Source organism: Ctenocephalides felis, unplaced genomic scaffold (genome assembly GCF_003426905.1).
Source record: "Ctenocephalides felis isolate EL2017-DRISC unplaced genomic scaffold, ASM342690v1 CF-g0.4_SCAFFOLD_03570, whole genome shotgun sequence".
NCBI lineage: Eukaryota > Metazoa > Arthropoda > Insecta > Siphonaptera > Pulicidae > Ctenocephalides > Ctenocephalides felis.
Genome location: NW_020539724.1, coordinates 22,921,803 through 22,943,037, shown reverse-complemented (window position 1 = coordinate 22,943,037; position 21,235 = coordinate 22,921,803). Strand labels below are relative to the sequence as shown.

The 21,235-nt window shown below is 27.0% G+C and overlaps 2 protein-coding genes across 4 annotated transcripts in view; one reads left to right on the top strand and one right to left on the bottom strand.

Annotated features, from left to right (window-relative positions):
• Nucleotides 1-21,235, top strand: part of LOC113383345 — a gene marked incomplete in the record, with an annotated part of 146,681 nt that overhangs the window by 68,972 nt on the left and 56,474 nt on the right.
• On the bottom strand, nt 3,093-21,086 carry LOC113383347 (putative protein kinase C delta type homolog). Of its 3 annotated transcripts, none has more exons than XM_026621616.1 (8): nt 19,151-19,187; nt 18,463-18,600; nt 18,073-18,188; nt 17,660-17,787; nt 11,378-11,642; nt 10,635-10,690; nt 9,367-9,463; nt 3,093-3,777 (listed from the first exon to the last, which is right to left on the bottom strand). In XM_026621616.1, exons 2-8 carry the CDS (start codon nt 18,592-18,594, stop codon nt 3,729-3,731), a joined length of 843 nt encoding a protein of 280 aa, XP_026477401.1. In that variant the 5' UTR covers nt 18,595-18,600; nt 19,151-19,187; the 3' UTR covers nt 3,093-3,728. The 3 variants fall into 3 exon arrangements, with proteins under 3 accessions (XP_026477401.1, XP_026477402.1, XP_026477403.1); XM_026621617.1 differs by having other exon boundaries at nt 11,378-11,576; XM_026621618.1 differs by lacking the exons at nt 18,463-18,600; nt 19,151-19,187 and adding an exon at nt 21,028-21,086.

The window sequence follows — 21,235 nt, the reverse complement described above, 5'->3', positions numbered from 1 at the left end:
AACAATATACAAAAAACGAAAGAGTTTATAAATAAATGTTTCAGGCACTGAATACAATTATCAAGTCGTAATATATCAGGCGTTTCTTATCATAACATTGTTATATCATCACAAATTAATTTTTATATTAATTCTACTCTTACTTAATAAATAAATTATCCCTCCCTCTATAAGAATTCGTTTTGAAAAGCCAAAAATTATACATCAATATTACTCAATTAGGTTTTAGATTGAATATAAGTTAACAATTATATATAATTAATAAAACACAACAGATCAATCCAAAGAGAGCTGAATTTTTCTATATTAAGGTAAAAGAAATATATTTTGATTATTGAAAAATATATAATTAAATAATTTTATAAAAGGCAAATGAAAATCGTGGGGTAAACCAGAAGTGCCAGAGAGCTTAATTAACAAAAACAAAAATGTATTTTTTTTTCTATAAGATTTCAACATTTTTCAAAACATAAAAACATATCAAATTTGGTAACATAACCGCTCATCTCACAGTTTTCAAATGCTTTTTATACAAAATAAATAATATTTCTCCTCTTGTTAATAAAAAAGTCTATTCTGTAGCATTATATATAAATAAACACAGTAAAATATTCGTCTTAACTAGTTGTTGATTTTAATTAGTTTGATTTAAATCAATAATAATTTACTAAGAATAAATACAACGGCAACAATGCTATATGCATATTAATTTTCTAGATATAATGAGGAAACCACATGTATAATGTTATTGTAAAAAATCACGAAAATATTACGTAATTTTAAAACAATCTTGCTCGAGATGTAACCAATTATTAATCATATTACATGAAAAGCAACTCAATATTCCAATTTAGTTAGCTATAATTTAATAAAAATGATAATTATATTTTTTTTGTTTTCTTATACGGGATTTGTTAGTTGCAATTGCATACTCAAAACTTATTGTAATGGGATAATATTAATTATAAATATTGAAAAATGATGCAAATGCATTATTATTAATTTAATTTCTAAAGTTAAAGTAAAAGTACATGAGAGAAACAATATAAGAATAGAAAGATTTCACAAACAAAATCATCATCCGATGACTTTCTGTTTGGTTTGTGGAAGTTCATATTCTGAAAGTAGGGGTGGCGTAAAATTGATCAAGTTTCAAGGAACATACGATTTCTGGTTCTACATAAAATGAGCAGGTGATTAAATTTTTCACCATGGTAAATGTGTGAATAATTACTTTTTTCGAATGTAAATGAATAGATTCTAGTACATTGACATAGTTGTTGCATTAGTCTGACGGATAAGTTTCTGAATTTTTAGATAGCATTATGTCTGATTTTGAAGAAGACTATTATAATAACACTAGTCGTGATGCTAACCTATCAATTATGAGAAGGAAGTAAATGAATCGCATTTTATTTCTTGTTAACTTTGCTAAATAAAATTGTGTTCTTTTATATATTGTTATATTATATTCATAAGCCATGTGGTTTTGTATGCCTGTCACAACCGTCCTGGAAGTTTGTAAATTGAGTAAGTATTTGAATATGTTAATATATACTTTGATTATTTTTAATTAAAAATTTATTAAATTTGTTAGTAAGTTTTTACCGATCAAATTCTAAAAAAGCAAAAATATTGAAACCACCACCGGCCGGCCTCATATTATGTAAGTATTATCTTTTTGTAATATCTAATAATACTAAAGAACTAAATAATTGTAATGACTAAAAGTCATATTTAAACAGTTGTTTTTAAAAACAAATCTTTTTGCAAATTAATAAATATTAATACAGAGTACAAAAACTCTAAAAAGCGACAATATTTAATTTCCGTATATAAATGCTACAGAATAAACCTTTTCCTTACTAAAAGGTAGTATAATAAATAGTTCCTTGATTCAAATAAATATCCTGGCAAGTGTTAATTTACGAATCCATAATAACTCTTTAGAATTTTTATTTTAAAAATTTTTAAATATATCTTCATGTCTAAATCAGCATTCATCCAAGTTTTGACGAAATAAAATTGTTTGTTGAATTTCGCAAATAAATTATTCTCATCAAAACACTTCTGGCCATACTTTTGCCATAAGTGAATGATGGATATAACTTGTTTCCGAAATGTGTTAAATATTTACATAAACATTACCAGATCTATAGCTACTTAGCATAATCGGTCTCTTACAATTAATTAGGAGTCAATATTTCTTTACATTTTAATGAAATGAAATCGTCTTGCAAATCGAATTGCTCAATTGGTAAAATAACTATTAAATTAAAAATATAGTTATTTAAAAATAGCTAAATTGTGAGTAAATTTAACCTGAAATTAATCAATTGAGCAATCGATTTAATTCACAATAATTAAATTATACCCTTAAAATTATAAAAAAACACAGCATATTCATCATAAATTTGTGATCACATGTTATATAACAAAATTAAAGTTTTCTAATTTAAATAAAATATATTACTGTAGGCCAACAAATATATATATATATATATATATATATATATATATATATATATATATATATATATATATAAAATTATAAAAAATAAAACATCAATAAAACCTATACATATACAAAAGTATCCTGAATTCAAGATTTCTAATAACTAATTAAAATATATACGTGAAAACAAAAATAGACTGTGAAAGTGTGATGTACTTGTTGATGTTTCTGTACATTGCTAAATAAAAATTTATGAATATTACATCATTGACGACCGATGTCATGCAGAAATATGAAAGTGCATTTGTCCAAGTAAAATTAATATTTTTGATGAACACAATTTCTGCAATTGATTTGCAATAGTTTATAGATAATCCTAGGATTCTATCTTATTTAGATACAGATAATCCTAGGACTCTATTCTAGACGAAGCGTGTCATAGAAACAAAAAAAAACGAAGGAACTCGTAAGAAACATGCTTTTGGGACTACACACTTGGCAACTAAAGTAGAGATACCAGAAGTTCTTTTTATAAATTATGTACCTTAATTTCCATACAATGATATACTATTTTTATAAGTGCAAATTACCCTAATAGAAATGTATCGTAACCAGCAATATTCAAATCTTGTTTCTAGATGGACCGGACAATATTTGTTTTCAAAATTATGGAAAATTTGAAAAATTCATGGCAGAACTGTTTTATATGGTTTGTTACAAATAAAAAACGTGTTTCTCATCTGATTTAGACGTCAAAACGTATTTCTCGTCTGATTTACACGTCAAAACGCGTTTCTCATCTGATTTACACGTCAAAACGTGTTTCTCATCACATATACACAAATGTGGGCGTAATGGAAGCTTTTTGTGGGCGATTATCGAACATAATGGTTTCAATTATAAGTACTAAAAGCTGGAAGGGTTTTAATTTTAATAGAATACTAATGCATTACAAGGCAAAATTTTTAACAACTTACACAAAACGTTGTTATAATTAAATTCCCTTTTTTGACTTCAAATAAAAGTCATTGTTTGCTCTTACCTTTTTGTGTGATAAAATGATTTTAAAATTTTTTTCGTTTTAGGTAAGTCATCTGATTTCTTAAAAAATCTCGTCTAGTTCATTAATTAACTATTAATAATAAGTTAATAATTATACTTAAATCTTCATTTTCTACACAACCATTTTACCTGAATCATTTTTACTAAAAATAAATTCCATCACACTTCCACAGTTTGAAATACCTGTTGATCATAATTTGAAATAAATTTTCTATAATTTCCTGATGTGTCTGTCAGCCAATGGCGAGTTTAGCTTTGATCTAGAAATTGTGAAAAATAATATATGAATTAGATATTTTGTTTAAGTAAAATTTAAATAAATATAAAAAATGCGCGATTTCAATTTTTTACCCATTCAAAATTATATCTTGAAAGTTGGTTAATTGGCGTAAGCAATTGATGTTTTTAAAGACATGCGCAATTAAACCAAAAAGCTTGTAAAAATAAACATTTTTATTCTGCAATAGTCTTCGTAATTTGTTTTTGAAAGTCACATTCTCCCCGTTATTAATATAAAAAAATGTTTTCATAAAAAATCAACATCATTCTAAAAATTTAGTTAATTTTAGACACTGTCAGTTAGATACTGTTGAAATAGGAATTAATTCTATTTTAATGAAACAATAATAATAATTGGCAACATCAAAATATTTCTATCCTTACTATACTTTTTATAATAATGCTGATTTGTCACGAATATTTTATACTAAATATCATATAAAGTATTTTCAAATATTGTTCATTAGGTAAAAATAATAATAGCCTGTCGATTATTCTCAATTACTTGTACCTTGAGAAATTTGAGCAAAATTTAAAAATTAGTAAAAAAAATTGCTGAAGCATAGTTAATAAAGCAGCAGTCACATATGCTTTGAAAATTGCTTGATTTCCAAAATTTGCACATTTTACCAAAAACCACTTAAGAGCAAGTAGCAAAATCAATAAATCCAAAATAATTTGTTTTTTTTTTTCAAATAGTAAGAATATTTCTTTATTATATTTATTCAAAGGTCAAAGGATACTAGATTTTCGGATACTAGAGATCAAAATAAGATACTTTGCTAAAGAAACCATACATCTAAAATGAATTCTGATGTACCGTGCATTGTCCCAAAAATTAGGGTTAAAATTTGAAATATTCCGTTTTGGCCCAGTGGAAGGTGGATCCACCCAAGCCTGTGGTTCACCCCCTGGAAACCTTAATAAGAGGTTCTTTTTTTAAATTTAACCCTTATCTTTGGGTCAATGCACCGGACATTAGAGTTCATTTTAGAGGTATGGTTTATTCAGCAAAGTATCTTATTTTGATCCCTAGAATCCGAAAATCATATGTGCCTAAGTGACCTTTAAATTTAAATTGACCCGCCCTAATATATATATATATATATATATATATATATATATATCGATCAGTTTTGTAAAATATACATATTTCAAGTAAAATATTTCTGGAAGTCATTTCAATCTTGAAATGATTGAAAAAGTAAAATCTACACATGAAGTGAAATGTTTTTTTAGTGCTAAACGTACCAGAGAAAATATTTCTTTACTCAATTTCAAATAATTATTTTGTTGCTCTATCTTTGAGATTTTTTACGTTTATTTTCGTTCCTTTATATTGTTATTAATTGCATTCTAAGATTTCATTAATATATGGTTTGTGCATCTTTATAATGAAATATAAATGTTAATTTGTAGAATATCGTCTTCATTCAAAGGAATAATTGTGCACATGCCTATAACCAGGTGATTCTTTGGTAAAAAAAGATTACAAATTGATAAAAAATACAGCTAATGTGATATACTTAATAATAGTTTAATTTCAAATAGGTTTCCTATGAAACTTTATCATGCAAATTTTTTTAACTTAAATTGGTCATCGTTTTTTCGTAATAAAATATTAAGCCATTCTTTAAAAATATTCTAATTTTATTCAACTATTTCCTTAAGAGAAATGATTGGTATTTTCACAATTATACAAGTAGCTATGAAAATTATCATATTAAGCTACATGGATTTGTTCATTCAATACGAATTTCAACTATTGAATTGAATTTAATCTATAGTAAGAGTCTAGACATAAATTTCTTCGGCATTTTTTAGGAGAATAGCATTTAATTTCAATATCTAAAAGTAACAATTCTCTAATCTTTCAAAAAAAAAATAAGAATCAAGAATAATTTCTATACGCAAGTCGAAAAAAATTGGATTTTTAGATTTTTTTAAAAGTAGATCTTATTATCTTAGTTTTCTGAAAAACTGTTTTCCTACACTTTAGTGAAGTATTATTATTAACTAAGAAGGTGCTCCTTAAATTGTGACCATGACCTCTGCGTAATAAAAAGGTGCTAATGACACACGTTAATTGCGTCTAACCAGAATATTGTGATGTTATTTTAAATTTAAGACATACACCTGGGTAATATTACGAAAACAATTAGTCAATGTTACATATGAGTACTTTGTTTTGTTCCGGACAATGTAATAATAATAATTAGGAGCTGCTCTACTCAGTTACAAAACAATTAGTTTGAAAAGTTTTCTTTTGCAATATGATATCAAAGTTGTTGAATGGACGAATTTGATTAATAAATATATTTATTATTTAGTTTTGTTAAAAAAAAACTTTTACGAATTTGAATTTAATACCGTAACTGTCAGTAGGGTAGAGAGGGGCCTAAAGAACCAACTGAACCTTTACCTTGGCGTGTTAACAATACCTTGAGGTGTTAACAATAACATTTTGAATAAAAAATAAATTAAGTTTAAGAATGCAGTATTACAAGAGATAAATCAAATAATAGTTATTCCAACTCAGCTGATAAATATTTGTGACAAAACACCAGATCAAGGTTATATACAGAGTAATCTCTGTAAAAATTGTACTTATGAAATTTATATTTCACATTGCATGAATAATTAGCTAATATTTTGTAAAAATCTCTTTAAAATTGCAAATAGGATATTGGACCTATTTGCCCCATGGCCAGAAGACAAATTTTAGAAAAACAGCAAAAAAACACATTTCTACAATGGTGAATTAGCTGGGAGTTTTGAAAATAATCAATAAAATAATCATGTTTGTTTGATATGTGTTGTTTGTTCTAATATTATTGGTTTGGTTTTCACAATAATTGCTCAAAGTCAAAGTGGACCTTTGTACCCCGCCCTAGTCTATCATAAACAATTTAAGTTGACCCTCAAAAAGTACATTGTAGATCATCGAATGGTATTTAGGATATACGATCTTAGATAATCGAATTAAATTTTCATCGAAACGATTCTTTGAAAAATAGCACTTGCCATAGGCAAAATATTCATCATCTTGTTTACATTCAAAATCAAAAAAAAAAATCGATGTTATTTCTCTAACTAATGGATTCTGCCAATTAACAGACAAATGTTGACAAAAGCCATATGTTGCTATGCAGTCAGGCAATTTTCGAGGGTTGTCAGATAGAAAACATAACCTAGAAACCGCACAAATGTCAAAAAAACAATCTTAGATAACAGGTTCTTTCTGACCCAGCTTCATAACATATGAGTGACATTGCAGTTTATGTGTAAAACGCCTGAATGCATAGCAAATACATGACATTTTGACAGTATTCAGTATGATTCAGTAACATAATGTATGGAAGTTGGAGCGTGACATGGCCTTGCCATAATATTGTTTTTTTCTGGTTATTTTTGCACTCCTTCTAATACTCAGTAATTAACAGATACATTTAGCACTAAATACAGGTATTTAGTATAAATACAGGTACATTTAGCACTAAAAAATGAATATAGTTTGCTTATAATATTGTAATGTGTATAGTTTGCTATGAACAATAAACCAAAAATAAAAATCAATATCAAACAAAAATGCATAACGCTTATACATAAGCTCATCTTTTATCTAATTGCAGCTGTAAGGCTAAAAAACATAAATAATATAAAACAAAACACAAAAACAAAAAAGCTTATTCAAAAACCGTGCTCAGCTCTCTTACCATTAGAAAAATTCGCGTTTTGTTCCGAAGTAGGAAGACACTTTAGTTTGAACGGATTTATAAATATTTTTTAATCAATTTATAAATAAAAAATATAATCTTTTAATGCATAATTTGTTTAATTATTAATTCAGTGCAATATAATTTTTATTATTAAAAATTGGCATTATCATTTTTTTAAGCACATTGCTACTTCTTAATATATATTATCGTAATAATTTTTTATAAGTTATAATCATTCTTGGACGATTGAATAGAAAATACTTAATTTTTGCGCAATAATATTTTAAAATGTTATACAAAATTTTATAGGCACGTTTTATAGTTTAAGCGTAATATTAACCAAATAAATAAAATCAACAATTTTAACAGTCGTTTAACAATAAAAATATTATTATGTACTTATCTATTTAAAATATTTCATAAATATTATTTTTAGAGAATATTTGCTGTGGTTATGAACGAATTCGAATTTTAGATTTGATCGAAATATTATATATTAATAAATAATTTAAATAAAATTTTTATGGTAATCTTTATTTTATATTATATTAATTCTTTTATTTGAAGATTCCACAACCCATCTCATTCGCTCAACACGGGCAGTAGAGACCAGTTTACGGGAAAAAGAAAAAATAAATTAGATATTTGATTTAAATTTGTGGAAAATTATTAAATGCTTCAGTGAACTACAATTTACATTTGATGAACTAAATGGATTTACCCTCTTCTGACTTGTTCAAGAATTTATTTACTTCTAGTACAAATGAAATATTTATTTTGTATAAGAAAATTTGTTATATTAGTATCAATCATCTATTAACTCGTTTGGGAAGGAAGCGGTCGCTTTCTCGTCTCACAGGCAGTTTTATGACCTTTTAAGTATACGAGTCAAAATAATGCCATTGTGTATTTTCCAGAAAACACAAAAATATTACTTCAAAGATACATAACAATGAGATTGTGTTCAAATGTGAAAGTATAATTTATTGAATAGTAAGGGGATCATATTTCTAACTATGACAATCTTTGGCCGTGAATGACGGCAATCAGGAATATACTTACCATACAGGTAAGTGTATCATAACTTAATATCTTATTCATATAACATATGAATATTTATGTAATGGTAAAATGTACATTAACATTAAACTAGTTCACGAGTAGGTAATAAAATATTAATGGCATAAGATATCGTATTTGTTTAAATTATTCGAACGCAATTTTTACATATTTTAAAATCAACTAACTTGATAAATAGGTTAATGGACGGAAGGAGAAAATAGTGCAATTATGATAAACCAATGCAAATATTGTAATAATTATTATGATTGTTATAATAATAACTAACATTTAAAAAATGAAAGGATTTTACGCTAGTAGATTTTCCTACAAAGTTTAAGTAATAGAATGTTATTTGTCGAATCAAGACTTTCCTATAAAGAAAATGCATTTGCCCTAAGAAATCAACATCTGAATCAAGCTATATCAAGTACTTTTACTATATACTTTATTGATAAAGAAAGGTTACCGATATTTTGTTTTCTTACAGTTTGATAACTTTGAATTGCTTGCAAAAGTTCAATAATCAAAGACTAAATTATGTGGAATAAGTTAAACAGCTTCCAAAGTCGTTAAATTATAATGAGTGTCAGAAAAAATTCTAAGCCTTTTCGTATCGTACTGCTTAGAGCAGTGTTTTCCAGCCTTTCAATAAATTTTAAACAAGTCAGAACAGGGTATCGCTTTATTCACATTGCAAATATTGTACAAATCAAAGTGTGCAATTTTAACACATCTATGTCTGTATATAAAAACAATAAATAAGAATATAAAAACAATAAATGTACTTACAATTCGATCGACAAAACTGTGGGGTTTGGACACAGTTGTGGTGCCTTCACGTGGCATTGTTTGTGGCACCTCAGATTACAATCACGGCATTCGTAACCTGATATTGAGAATAAAAACAAATTCAGTTTATATTTCAAACAACAGTATAAAAAACTAAGAAAAAATATAATATATGTTTTGTTAGTAATTAGACAGGTCCACTAAATAAAAAGAGTTGTTTGTGACAAAAAAAAATTACTAGAAGAATAACAGAAGAATTATTAGATCAGAGATTTTGTCATCTTTTATTTTTTTGCAATTTTTTGCCATTTGACCCCTAATTTTGACTTCAGATTCGTGTTCAGCGGAAAAAACTACATTGGAAAGTAAATGCCGCACATCCAATAAAGACAATATTCGGACGTATTTTTATTTTATTACATTGGCCATGAATGCGACAATCTTCATGGCATTGAGCTTTTACACCGGATGGTTTCTACCCTGTAGAGGCGGTAGCGAATTTCGATCGGACTTATCTCCCCGTAAGAACAAATGCAATAAATAATCAATAAATATATCTTCTCAATCAGAACTTAGTGACAAATCGTTGGTGTTATAAGAACTTGCAACAAATACATAAATTATACCAACAAATCAGTGTTTCATACAGTTCACAGATACAAAGGTTAAATTATATAACATAACGACCCGAGTAAATCGAAGGAGAGACTTAATACGCACATATGATAACTTTTTTTATTTTGTGGACCTGTGTTATAATTAAACCAACTAAGGACCTTGTATTTCAAATGGGATCAATACATGAAAATCTTACAAGTTACTGCACCTCTTAGTGCTTAAATTTTTTAACACATTTGTGGCTAAAATATAAAAAAAACACACAAATCAAAACTATATCGAATTATATTTTTCTTAAAATTAATGAAAAGCCAATGACAACATAAAATGAAAAACAACAACGATAAATAATAGAGTTTTTATAAATCAATTAGCATCTTTGAAGATGGTGTTATCATAACATTTTTCCTTGCTTCTTTATATGTAAAATACACCTGATTGCACAGCAAATAGATATATATTTTCACAGTTTCACTACCAATAAACATTATATCTTATAAGATAATGCAACATTTTGTATTAAAATTTGAAAAATAAACGAATAATTGGAATATATATATATATATATATATATAAGTATGCTTTAATCATTTTGAACAAATATATTTATTATAAATTATTATATTAATAATAAAAAGTTGTGTTCTAACCTTGTTTTCCTGGTCTTCTCGGTATGGACCTTTGGCAAATGGTGCACAGTTGACCACTGAAACAAAGTTTAGATAAATTATATAAACACTTAATTGTATATTAAAGAAAAATTATAGAAAACAGTTATAATTAGAAATATCAATATTACTTAATGGTTTCAAAATAATATTTTCCTTGGCTTTTTAATTTTGGTCAGAAAAGGCCATCAACGTTTTCCATTTATTTTCGACAATTTAAACACTTTTCGTATATTTCACAAATATTTAATTTACAAATACATGAAACAAAACAAATTACATGTTAACTTTAAATATATAATTTTTTTGTAATTATAGTTGATAGTGTTTAATTTAATTACCATATTTTAAAAAAAGCTTTCATATTTCATGTAGTTATATAATTATTTTCACAGAAAAAAAAATCCAAGATTAAATAAACTGATTAAAAATGGCCCTAAAAAATATACCAACTTTTTCAAACATGAACACAATTGGCATCATAGATTTAAAAAATCTTCATGTCTACATAATGAATAAAACCAAAGAAATATGTTATAGATTGGTTAAATATGTATTTTATTTCTTTTGATGTTCCAACTTTCATCTATATTACTATTGTGTGTCGAAATGCTAATAGGTACTTTCAAAAAAAAAATAGAACGAGTTTGTAAAATATGGTCTAATTTTAATAACTATTATTACTCAAAATTTCATATTACGTTTATGATTATAGTTCTACTTACCCACTCAAATGTTTGGCTACAAATGTATGATCATTATAAATATGCAACTTGGTTCCTTTGCGCCTCCATCTGGGTCTCTGGGCAACGGCTACTGGAACCAAGAAGTGTCTTCTAACTCCATTCTCCAAAGTCTCCAGAACCAAAGTGGAAGCCTCGTTTACGTATGTCCTGACGGAGGTTCCAGAAATGGCTGAACCTTCTGAGATTGAAGACCTTCTTGATGAATCTTGGGGCACTGACAAGCGACCCAACCCGAGATGGGTTCCTAAATATCAGAATAATCCAAACACACTTTTTGGATAAAATTACCCAAACAGGAAAACGCAGCACACAAAACAAATTTAAAAGGTTCGAGTTTGCAATAACCTTTCGACTTATTTCAAAATTAGTCAAATATTTAAAAAAATGCAAAATTACAAAATCACTTGGATAATAGAAGTATGCTTTATTATAATGCTGTTAATATTCCAGGTTTTAAATATTAAAAATTTTCATGCTCATTGGAATTCTCAAATTAGTTATAGGCGAAACATATTGCTTGATGCATATTATTGAATTATGACTATAATTTTACTTATAATATTTGTAGGAGTAAATAATAATAATATTGAGAAAAGGTGAATATTATTTTATTAGCATCGAAAATTTATAAAATTAAATGAAATAATGCATTGAAGTAGTTATGAGTAAAGGAAACATATGTCTACTAGGGTGGTCCTTAATATGGACATTTTCGAGTTTCCTTGCTCCCAGGGGCTCAAATACTTCCAAATTGATAAAAAACATTTCTCTGAAAGTTTTAGCTCTAAATATTGTCTTTTAGATAGAGCGCAATTCAATCAAACTTCGTATGGAAATAGCATGGAAAAATTTTGGAAAAATAAAAAAAATTTTTTTTTAGGTATAACTTAGCAACAAATGAATTAAATATGACAATTCGTGTCATCTTTTATTGAAAACTCGATGCTCTGCAAAACAGGTTTTTTATCATTTGTTTTGAATAAAACTCATTCATTTGTTCGCTAAGTTATATCTAAAAAACATTTTTAAAATTTTTGAAATTTTTCTCATTATATTTCCATACAAAACTGTGATTGAATTGCGCACTATCTAATAATAAGAGACAATATTAAGAGCTAAAACTTATAAAGTATTTTTTTATCAATTTGGGAAGCATTTGAGCCCCTGGGAGCAAGGAAATTCAAAAATGTCCATATTAATGAACACCCTAATGTCTACCTTCGCCAAAAAAACCCTTCGCGTTATTGTATTGATGAAAAATGGAAATTATTAAATTATTTATGGTAATTAGGACAAATCTACAAAATAACGATTTTTTATGTATCTTACATAGCTACTATTCTTTCATATATCTCAAGTACCTCTATCATCTTAAATAACTTTATCAAAAGGTGAAAAAAACATATAAAACAAATCATAATCATGAATCAAATGAAAAATTACCAAGAATTTTACTTTAGCAAGAAGTTACCATTGCTGTTTCCAAAATTCCATTTTTGAATATAAACCAAAAAAGTCTAGTTGCTTTCCAATAAATTGTAGGCAAATAAATAAGTAGGTGCAATGTACCTTTGTAAAAAACATTGCACAAAACGTATTGTTTTTTTTTTGTAGCTAGTAAATAAATTATGAATTAAATATTTATAAAATTAGATCGTTAGAAATAATAAAAAAGCAAAACATTTTTTCAAAAACGGAGAGACAGGTACAAAAAGTTCAGAAGTTATTGACTTATGAATTTTATTTATTTTTTTTTAAATACCTAACAACATTTTCAGTTTCTGTAAGTACAATTCTGTAAGTTTCACTATTGTTTTGTGATTTTAAAAAAAACTTTCAACCACGTATATAACCAAATAAATTAATTCTGCAAGTCAGATTTTAAAATCTGATTTTAATATTCAATTTAAAAATGTTTACATATCTAAGTAATACGTATACTTATGTAAAACATTTACCTTAAATCGATTATTTTTATATCATTCATGAAGAGAAATTTAGAATAATAAATGATAAAAGTTTAAAATATTTTAGGGGTACATATACAGATATTGTTTGTATCTGAGATTTTTCTTGATGAACGTTAGATACAAGTTAATTGAAGATTTGGATTTTGTTGGTATTAATTTAACCGTTTTTTTACTGGCAAAGATAGATCATCATTATTTCATTTTACCTCACAATACTAATAAATCAAATTAACATAATTTTTTATGCATCTATAATAAATTTTTCTCATCTTACAATTGGGACTTGGTTAAGATGATCAATTGTGGAAAACAATTAGTAAAAATTTTATGAGACAATTACTAAATTATGAACACAAAAAATAATGTTATATATGACACATAAAAAATATGGAGATGAAAAAAGCATGCTTATGATATAATATGATAAAGTTCAAGCAAACTGTTAAGACAAATAAATCTCAAATGAGGATATTAGCCAGAAGCTAAAAATCAATCAAAAATGCAAATTCAAACTATAAGTAGGTATACAAGAGTAATATTGCTTATAGTAAAAAAAAAACTCATTGTAATAAATATATTTAAAAAAAGCTTAATCCAGAGGCGAAAGTGCTGTATGAACTTGCGGTAAAAAAATTGAAAATAACAACCCAAGAATAAAATACATAAATGACAAATTTTGAAAGAAGAAATGATTAGAAAATTGTAGAACGCAAATATAGAGCATGAATTTTATGAAAAACCAATATGTACATGCAGATATATGATTTTAAATTATGCCTTTGACTTTCAAATTTCATATTGCAGCCCAAAATTTCATAACAAAATTTCGAAATCCAATTTATAAAATAAATGTGCACTGCGTTTTCTTCCCCATGCATAGCTCAACCACTAGCTTGTGTAAAACTATAATTCCTATATAATTTTGAAAATATGGAACAATTATTTATATATTGACCTAACTTTGTATTGTGATTACCTTATTTGCTTATTACTATCGCTCGCCATAAAAATATAAATTCTGATTTCCCAAAGCAAATTCACATTTGAAATGCCTAATTTGGCTCTATAAAAATGATATTGCATTCACAAAGTATACGAAGAAAATCAACTAAAAAGCATTCAAGTGAACAAAAATAATATATATTTATAATAACAAAAATAAAATTAAATAAATAAATATAATCAAGTGTTTACGTATAATTTATCTGATTAGTCCTTTATTCTTCTTTAAAGTTGATGGAAATTGAACCGTTCAAGGCCAAAGCTCTAACTACTAAAACACGAACAATTCATAAAAAATGTATGAAGATAGCTGAGCTGAAGTCAATGATGACTCAATTGACTGTCCTTTCTAGTTCCTAGACTGTTTGTTCTTTTCTAGCAGCAATGCTTTGAAAGACAATTTTCGCTTGATCAACTGATGTCAATACTGCTTGATACCAAGTTGTTCGTGGCGGAAATTGAACCATTTGTTTGCAAGGCCAAAGCTCTTACTACTAAGCCACGAACAATTCATGTAAAATGTATATAGATAGCTGAACCCAAATCAATAATAACTCAATTAGTCGTCTCTTCTGAAAGAAACTCGTCTGAAAGACTATTTACACTTAATCAACTGATGTCAATTTTCCTTGATGTCAAGTTGTCTGCGATGGAAATTAAACCGTTTGGTTGCAAGGCCCAAGCTCTTACTACTAAGCCACGAATAATTCATGTGAAATGTATAAGAATAGATGAGCTCAAGTCAATGACAACTCAATTGGTCGTCTTTTCTAGTTGTGATATTGCAGCAATCTTTTGAAAGACAATTTTTACTTGATTAACTGATGTCAATATTGTTCGATATAAAGTTGTCCAGGGTCTGGCAACCCTTTGGTTCAAGGCCAAAGCTCTTACTACTAAACCACGAACAATTTATACAAAATGTGCCAAGTTTTGCAAGAATAGCTTGAATGCAAGAATGGTTCAGAATATTCTTCGTCAATTTATATTAAATAATCTGTGGTTAAAGACAATGACAACAATGTTGACAATCCAACTACTGATGATGGAGTAGGTAAATGAATCACAAAAATCTACGGTTTGATTTTCTAAGTAATATGAATGTTGAACTATAAATTACAGTCTCCTAAAACCCCAAGAATTTATTTCTATAATGAAGTTGAAATGATAACTAATGATCAAGTATACACTTTTCAAATAATCTTAGCAAAAATTCGGTAGTTTTCTGTAGAAAGGTTTCAATCGTACTTTCATGGAGTACCAGTTTAATATCTATGCACTTTTTTCTGCATAATTTTCCCAAATTATTAATGATAATTTTATATATTTACTCACAAATGTTGTCATCTATATTGTCAATTTCAAAACTATAATTGATGGCTTCCCTAAGAAATTCAAATTCTTAAATTAGGTTTTCGCATTGCAGCGAATTTTAATATCAATTTCTTTTCAAAAAATACGTTTGTATAAAAAATACAGAAAAAATCAAAATTATGAATGCACAACCTTACAATGCTCTAATAAATTTCTCAATTAATTCTTAATAATATTAAACTTAATCAAATATTTTAATGCATTGCTAATATATTTCTGAGAATGAATAAATTGCACCAAGGCAACAGGCAGCAGTTTCAAAAGTCATAAAAAAATTGCATAAAAACTTTGTCCTTTATAAGCTCAAACAATTTGTTAGCCAAAAAACACAAGCCAGTAGCTGCAGATTCAAAACTTCAAGAAAACACAAAAAATAAATACATCACACCTGAATAAAAATGTAATTTGTGTGAATGAAAATATAAAATTAAATTTATCACTATCAAAATATTAACTCTTTTGCTACGAAAGTGATTTACGCAGTAGTGACACTGCTGTACAGAACAGCGATCGGCCAAGTAGCGCTTCTGAATAGGTCAGACACAACATATATTAAGGTTTTTCATTTAATATCAATAAAATGTAATTAAAAATTGAATATTACACTTTTAAGAAACTAAAAATCAAAATTAGAAATTAAATTGCTCAAGAAATTAACTCAAGGGAATTTTCAGAGTGATAAATCTTGAAGCAAGGGTCACACTAAATGTCTTCTATAGGCGACATCCGTACACACAGGTCGTCATGCGGATGCCGTCTATAAGTGACTCTTGTAGCAAAAGAGTTAATTACGAATTATATTTAGTGTGATGTATTTATTTATTTTTGTATAAAAACCATTCACAAACCATTCCCTATCTAAAAACGTATTCAAAATAAAATGTATAAAAAACATCATGACATAGTTATAAATTTAAATATTATTTATATATATATATATATATATATATATATATAACAAATATACTTTCAAGGGTAAACATAGTGTTCAGGCTCAACCCACCAGGGACAAATCTTTAACATTTTACAATAGTACAAATAGCTTCGATATTTATTTTTCAATATAGTTCTAAGTAGTTATAATTGCATTTTCCAAAAAAATCATTTATAAATTTATAAATTAGAATATTTTCAAAAGATTGCACAAAAATTAGAAATGGTGGGTTTGCTTTGCTATTGTGCCTGAAACATCATGCTACGTCAAGTATGCCAAAAATATTCAGTGGATAGATCGAGAAGAAAATATCTACATAAATCGACAATTGATGTACTGAATTAAGATGTATTTTAACACTTTTATAATTTTTCATATTTTCTGTACTTTTTTGCATATATTTATTGCCAATCAAAATATACATTTTTTTAAGACAATATGCTGGTCTTTATGTCTGTAAAGATTTGAGATATGAGGTATCTCCTTTTTATTGACATTTTATTTAAGATTGTATGGCCATTTTTTTAATCTTCAAGTAGGATATTCCCTACTTAAATTCGTTTAAATATTTGTTTGGGTGACCTGGTCAATTTTTGTGATACTAATATCAATAATAATTTGCGATTGCATTTTTATTAATCGTATGTATTTAGCAGTATTATTACTAGAATCAATTCAGATGATAATTGTAATGTTTTAATAATATAACATCAGCAAAATAGTTAAAACTGGCCGCATAATTCCAATCTATTAAATAGTTCTTTAGCAGACGTGTAATATCAAAATAGCAATATTAAGATATCATCAATGCAGTTCAAATTTATAATATTTTCTCTATTATCTCCAGTATTATAAAATATTATCAATATTTCTAATGAATATCAATTTCAATCCATCAATTTCGTTTATGTTTCTATTATCCACCGAGTATTTACCTTAATTTTTGAATAAAAAAATGTTATTGTAAAACAATGGCCTTACCTGGTGAACTGGTATTAAGTTGTCCTCTATCTGCACTTATGGACCTGGATTCAATTCCTGGTTCTGCTTCAGCTCCAATCGCCATTGCCCGGTCCATAGATTTAGATCGGTTCTTTGATCTACCCAATCTAGAAAAATATTAATTTATGATAAATAATTAATAAATAATATCAAAAGCAAAAACATCATGCTATGTCTATAGCTAAAATCTATACAATCAAAATTATAAATTAATTTTTGAGCTATTAGATATCTTTGGTTTTTTATCAGGTTTAGATACAAATCAATTCCTTGTAACTAACAAAGGAGATTCAAGTAGTCGTTGATGATGTCTAAAAAACACAAAAGTTAAATTACCATAAAATGGTTTATTATTATGTGTAAAAAATACGTTTAAGTAATTTTTAAAATACCTCCTCTTGATCGTTCCAAAGAAGTCCCTCTTCCTCCGGCCTCGACCTCTGTCATCGTTGACCATAGTGCTATCTGGTGTAGTAGGTGTTGTTCCATTAGTATGGTTTGTTTCTGGCTATAAAGTGATTAAAAAAATTGGGAAAATCAAATTGAGTATTTATGATAAACTCAAACAGTACAGAAAGAGCATAGAGTGAATAAATGACTTAGAGAAATGAACTTTGGATCACATTGGTTTAAACTAAGCTGATATAAGCTACTTAAACTATCGATAAAATGCCAAAAAGCAAATTGTTAAGACAATATACACTCAATATCATGAAAATTAGCTACACAAGTTTTAATTCTTATTCAAAATTAGAACAAACAAAAATCAATTAAAAACCAACCTTGACTTCAACATTTTGTGCTATTACAGTCTCTTGAGTAATAGCTGTACCATTTTCCACATGATTTTCAGGAGTTGATGTGGTGAGCTCAATTTTAGGTTCAACTTCAATAAAACTGCCTTCTTCGGTCATTTCAACCTAGCCATGCAAATATCACAAACACAAACAAAAATAAAATACATTCTCATCTTTGAAGCAGCAAATTTTAATGAAATTTTTATAGGCTATGACAACCCTTTTAATGTTAGTTGATTAGAAAAATGAATGAAAAAAATTAAAATATATATTCAAAGTCGCCAGACACTCAAAAAATGTTCGAAATATTTGATGGTAAAATCTAAAAAAATTTGAAATGCAACTTTTTTTTCTATGTATACAAGAATATAGACAGGAAGGCATTTATCCTTCTGACTACATAAGAATCAAGGACTAAGGCTTATATATATAGCAAAGATGCAAAACTGTTCGAAGTATTCAGTAGTATTTATAAAGCATTTATCTATCAAAAACAGAAATTAATTTTTAATAGTATAAATCTGATTACAGTAAATAATCCAATTTTTTCTTTTTTTAAATGATATATTATATAAGTGTAGTTTATAAAATTCAGTCAGGTATACTTTTATTAATGTATTTTTTTAATGATATAATATTAGCAAATTTTATTAATAAAAATAAGCATAATTACCTTCAGTGTTTTTTGCCTTTGTGACTGCTGCTATGAAAAGGAAACAAACAAAAGCATGAATCTCAATGCAAAATGATCAACATTCATTACTTACTTATTGAAGTTCCATTTCAATAGTATTTTATATTAGTTAATAATTCAAAAGAAAAGCAGCGAATATATTATAATATTAACCCTTTCGCCACGAGCGTCGTCTATAGGCGACATCCAATATTTCAACTTTAACTTCACGATTTATATATCAAATTGTGAGTTAAATTATTCTTAATCATTATTTAAGTTTTAATTCTTCAGAAATATAATATTTAATTTTTAAATAAATTTTCTTGGGTAAAGCTTGAAAATTATTAATATATGTTATAAAACAAAAACTTGTGCCGCTTGCTCGCTCGTAAAGCAGTGTCACTCCTTCAAAAAACACACGAGTAGCGAAAGGGTTAAATATTAATATAATGTTAGAATAAATGTTATTTTATATTGAACAAAAATAACTCAAGTAAAAGTTATTTTAGACAAAAATATTAAGGATTCTTGCTTTTAGTATACAAGAATCACATTTATGAAAAGGAAAAGTATCAAAATTTTTCGCTAATATCACTAATGGTCTTTCGTTAAAGACCCGAGAAGTGATGAACATGATGATTAAGTTCTTGGTTTTACTTTTTAGAACTTTATCTATTTGCTACTTTCAAGAAACAATAATTAGATTAGTTGAGTCGAAAATGGTCGACAATGGTTGCCAAAGAGTTGCCAATGATATAAGTTTATACAAACTTTTTGTAAGTGAATGGTAATCTGCAACTTTAATAGTAATTACTTTACTAACTAATAAACGAAGCATTTATATGACCTTTTTGTTCTAATTAACAACCCAGTAAACCACAAAAGTTAAAATAACGTAGCACAGAAGAAACGCCGTTACGAAGTTGATGGTTATGCTAATATATGCTACCAAGATGCTTCCAATTTATAACGTAGCTGCCACGTAACGAACAAAACCGAAGTATCTACGTTGAAGCCGATAAAAGGTTACATCTATACGTAATATGTACGTTTTATTAACATAACCATCAACTTCGTAACGACGTTTCTTCTTTGGTACCCTATTTTAACTTTGGTGGTTTAATGGATTACCAATTATAACAGAAAGGTCGTATAAATGCTTCGTTTTTTAGTTAATAAAGTAATTACTATTAAAGTATTTTTTTAAGTATTAAATTATTTTATTAGCATTAGCATCAACTACGTAACGACGTTTCTGTTGTGCTACGTTATTTTAACTTTTGTGGTATACTGGGTTACTAATTAGAACTAAAAGGTCGTATAAATGCTTCGTTAATTTGTTAGTAAAGTAGTAGTAACTATTAAAGTTGAAGATTACCATTCACTTTCCAAAAAGTTTCTATAAACATATTATTGGCAACTCTTTGGCAACCATTTTCGACAATTTTCGACTCAACTAATCTAAATATTCTTGAAAAGCAAATATATAAAGTTCTAAAGAGTAAAACCAAGAACTTAATCAACATATTCATAAGCATATTATGAATTAACTAATCATTTTGGATCAACATGATCATTTTGGTACATTAGACCCTGCTTCGCTTATATGCTGATGTGGCATTATTTTAATTAGAATATGAATTGAAAAAAAAATGAAACTGCTTTCTACTTTGATTTCTAGATGAGCAGTTAAGTATTCTATTCAATAAAAATAATTTTTATATAAACTTCCAAACGTTTCTGCAATAGAATGGAAAACGATGCGCAAACCACGAATCTATAATTAAAGAACTAAATGATTTGCTTTATATGTTAATATTATTATACAAAAACACAATCCAAAAATCCAAACATATAAAATCTTTATAACTTACTCTCTGAACGCTGTGAATAATAGAGTGCTTTTATTAACATTAGGACCAGCCGTAACTCCTGATTCTATAGCACGTATGGCTGAATCAGCTAAATCCACAGCATTTGTTGGAGAACCTGCAAAAAAACAAAAATAGTAATAGAAATTATAGATGAATAAATTATAGATATTAATAGCAATAGAAGTCACTCATGCAAAAGACAACTGCA

Coding starts and splice junctions, on each gene's coding strand:
- LOC113383347 (XM_026621616.1), bottom strand. CDS start 18,594: ATGACCGAAGAAGGCAGTTTTATTGAAGTTGAACCTAAAATTGAGCTC. Junction 17,788..18,072: donor TTTGGAACGATCAAGAGGAG/GTATTTTAAAAA, acceptor ATATTTTTCTAG/ATTGGGTAGATCAAAGAACC. Junction 10,691..11,377: donor GTAGCCAAACATTTGAGTGG/GTAAGTAGAACT, acceptor ACTTTGTTTCAG/TGGTCAACTGTGCACCATTT.